The sequence below is a fragment of the Medicago sativa genome, chromosome 6 (genome assembly GCF_051527215.1).
Source record: "Medicago sativa cultivar Bolivia chromosome 6, Bolivia_mono, whole genome shotgun sequence".
Lineage (NCBI taxonomy): Eukaryota > Viridiplantae > Streptophyta > Magnoliopsida > Fabales > Fabaceae > Medicago > Medicago sativa.
This window is the reverse complement of record NC_140754.1, coordinates 7,020,567-7,022,625: the sequence shown is the minus strand read 5'-3', so window position 1 is coordinate 7,022,625 and position 2,059 is coordinate 7,020,567. Positions and strand designations below refer to the sequence as shown.

Genomic DNA, 2,059 nt, shown 5'->3' with positions numbered 1-2,059 from the left:
TGAAACTTTGAGGAGAAAGACACTCTAGAATTACAAGTTAACGCCTTCTAACACCTTTAAACCAACTCAAATATTTTCTTCATTTCGTTTATCATATTTTACTAATTTATGTAAAATGAGCATTAGAAATGGTAGTAATAAATTTGAAGAGGGGGTATATTTATTACTCATATCTAACCCCCAAGTAAGGTCAATAACTTAACCATAGATTAGAACTAGGGTTAAAATTCACAAGTGGTTAAGAAGGGACAACCACATAACCCGGATTTCTATTATCAACAGTCGTCACTTAACATCACCTCCACTTTCCCTCTCCTCTCCTCTCCTCTCCTCATCCCTCTCTTCATAACCTCACCAAAAACAAAGTATTAACCATTCTTCTTCTTCTTTTGTCTCCTTTCAATACCTCAATTTTTCATTAAAAAAGTACCATATGCTTCTCGAAACCAAGATTCTTTATGGAGAGTAGTAGTGGTATAACTTAGCTATGATGTGATATATATTTATGTGGTTGGTTTTAATATCTTAGAACCCAATTATCATAAAATCTTATAACACCCCTATAAGTGAAACAAAGGTAAGATTTTTTGTTTCTATTTTTTGTATGAATTAGATGTTACTAGATTTGTTATCATCATGATGGAAGTTATAACAAAAACAACCACCACAAACACAAACACAACCTCAAACTCCACAAACACTACTACATCTTTAACAACAAATCTAACAAAAGAACAACAACCCGAATCAGAAAACCCGACCCGAATCCAACAACCCATATTATCAAACATGACAAAACCTTTGTCTTTTTCAAATGGTGTTCTCAAACGCCACCACCCAAACCACCATAACAACCACCACAACAACAACGTTGTTAACAACCTTAACAGCCACAACAACGTTGTTGTTACTTACAAAGAATGTCTCAAAAACCACGTGGCAACCCTAGGTGGTCATGCCCTAGACGGTTGTTGTGAATTCATGCCATCACCAACCGCCACCTCCGATGACCCTGCCTCCATAAAATGTGCCGCATGTGGTTGTCACCGGAATTTCCACCGCCGTGAACCGGAAGAACCAATTTCCACCGTTTTTGAATATCAACCTCATCACCGTCACCACCCACCACCACCACCACTTTTTCAGTCACGTTCACCAAGCTCTCCATCACCACCACCGATCTCATCATACCCATCAGCTCCACATATGCTCCTAGCACTCTCCGGCGGCGGAGTTGGTCTCTCTATCCCACCGGAAAACACTGCTGCACCGTTAAACCTAAGTTCACCTATGGGAACAAGTAGAAAAAGATTCAGAACAAAATTCACACAAGAACAGAAGGAAAAGATGCATGAATTTGCTGATAAAGTTGGGTGGAAGATGCAGAAGAGAGATGAAGAAATGGTGAATGGTTTTTGCAATGAAGTTGGTGTTGATAGAAGTGTTCTCAAAGTTTGGATGCATAATAATAAGAACACTTTGGGAAGAAAATTATCATCTTCAGATCATGTTAATGGTGACAGCGCCGCCGTGAACGCCGCCGTGGACGGTGGCTCCGGTGGTGGTTGTGAGAATGAGAATAATGGGAGTAATGTTGCTGCTTGTGTTACTACTAATGGGTCTTCTTCTTCTTCTTGATCTTTTTTTTATGAGATTAAAAAAAAATGAGGGAATAATAATAATTAATATGTTTAGATTATTATAGAGTAGTAATTAAGAGATGGTACTAGTTAATTTAGTTGTTTTTTTTAATTTCAATTTAATTGTTTTGTTTTTGTTAATTAATGAGATTATTATGATAATGATGATGATCAACGTATGGGTTAACATTTTTATTTTTCAATTTAATTTAGTTTTATTTCTCTCAAAAAAAAAATTAATTTAGTTTTTGTTAATTGATGAGATTGTGATGATTAACTTAATTTATTTTTCAACTTAATCTAGCTTCTCAATTTCATATTTTCAAGCAATTGAGCTCGAGTGGTAACTGAATTCTAGTTTTGTTATATCTGACTACCAAACTCTGGATTACGGCAATACATTCTTAAAGATAATTATT

The 2,059-nt window shown here is 35.8% G+C and overlaps 1 protein-coding gene across 1 annotated transcript; it reads left to right on the top strand.

The window, feature by feature from the left end:
• The first annotated feature begins 259 nt into the window (after window positions 1–259).
• LOC146912436 (zinc-finger homeodomain protein 8-like) lies at window positions 260–1,815 on the top strand. The gene has a single exon (XM_085720564.1). It carries the CDS (start codon window positions 637–639, stop codon window positions 1,636–1,638), a length of 1,002 nt encoding a protein of 333 aa, XP_085576690.1. The 5' UTR covers window positions 260–636; the 3' UTR covers window positions 1,639–1,815.
• The last annotated feature ends 244 nt before the right edge of the window (window positions 1,816–2,059 follow it).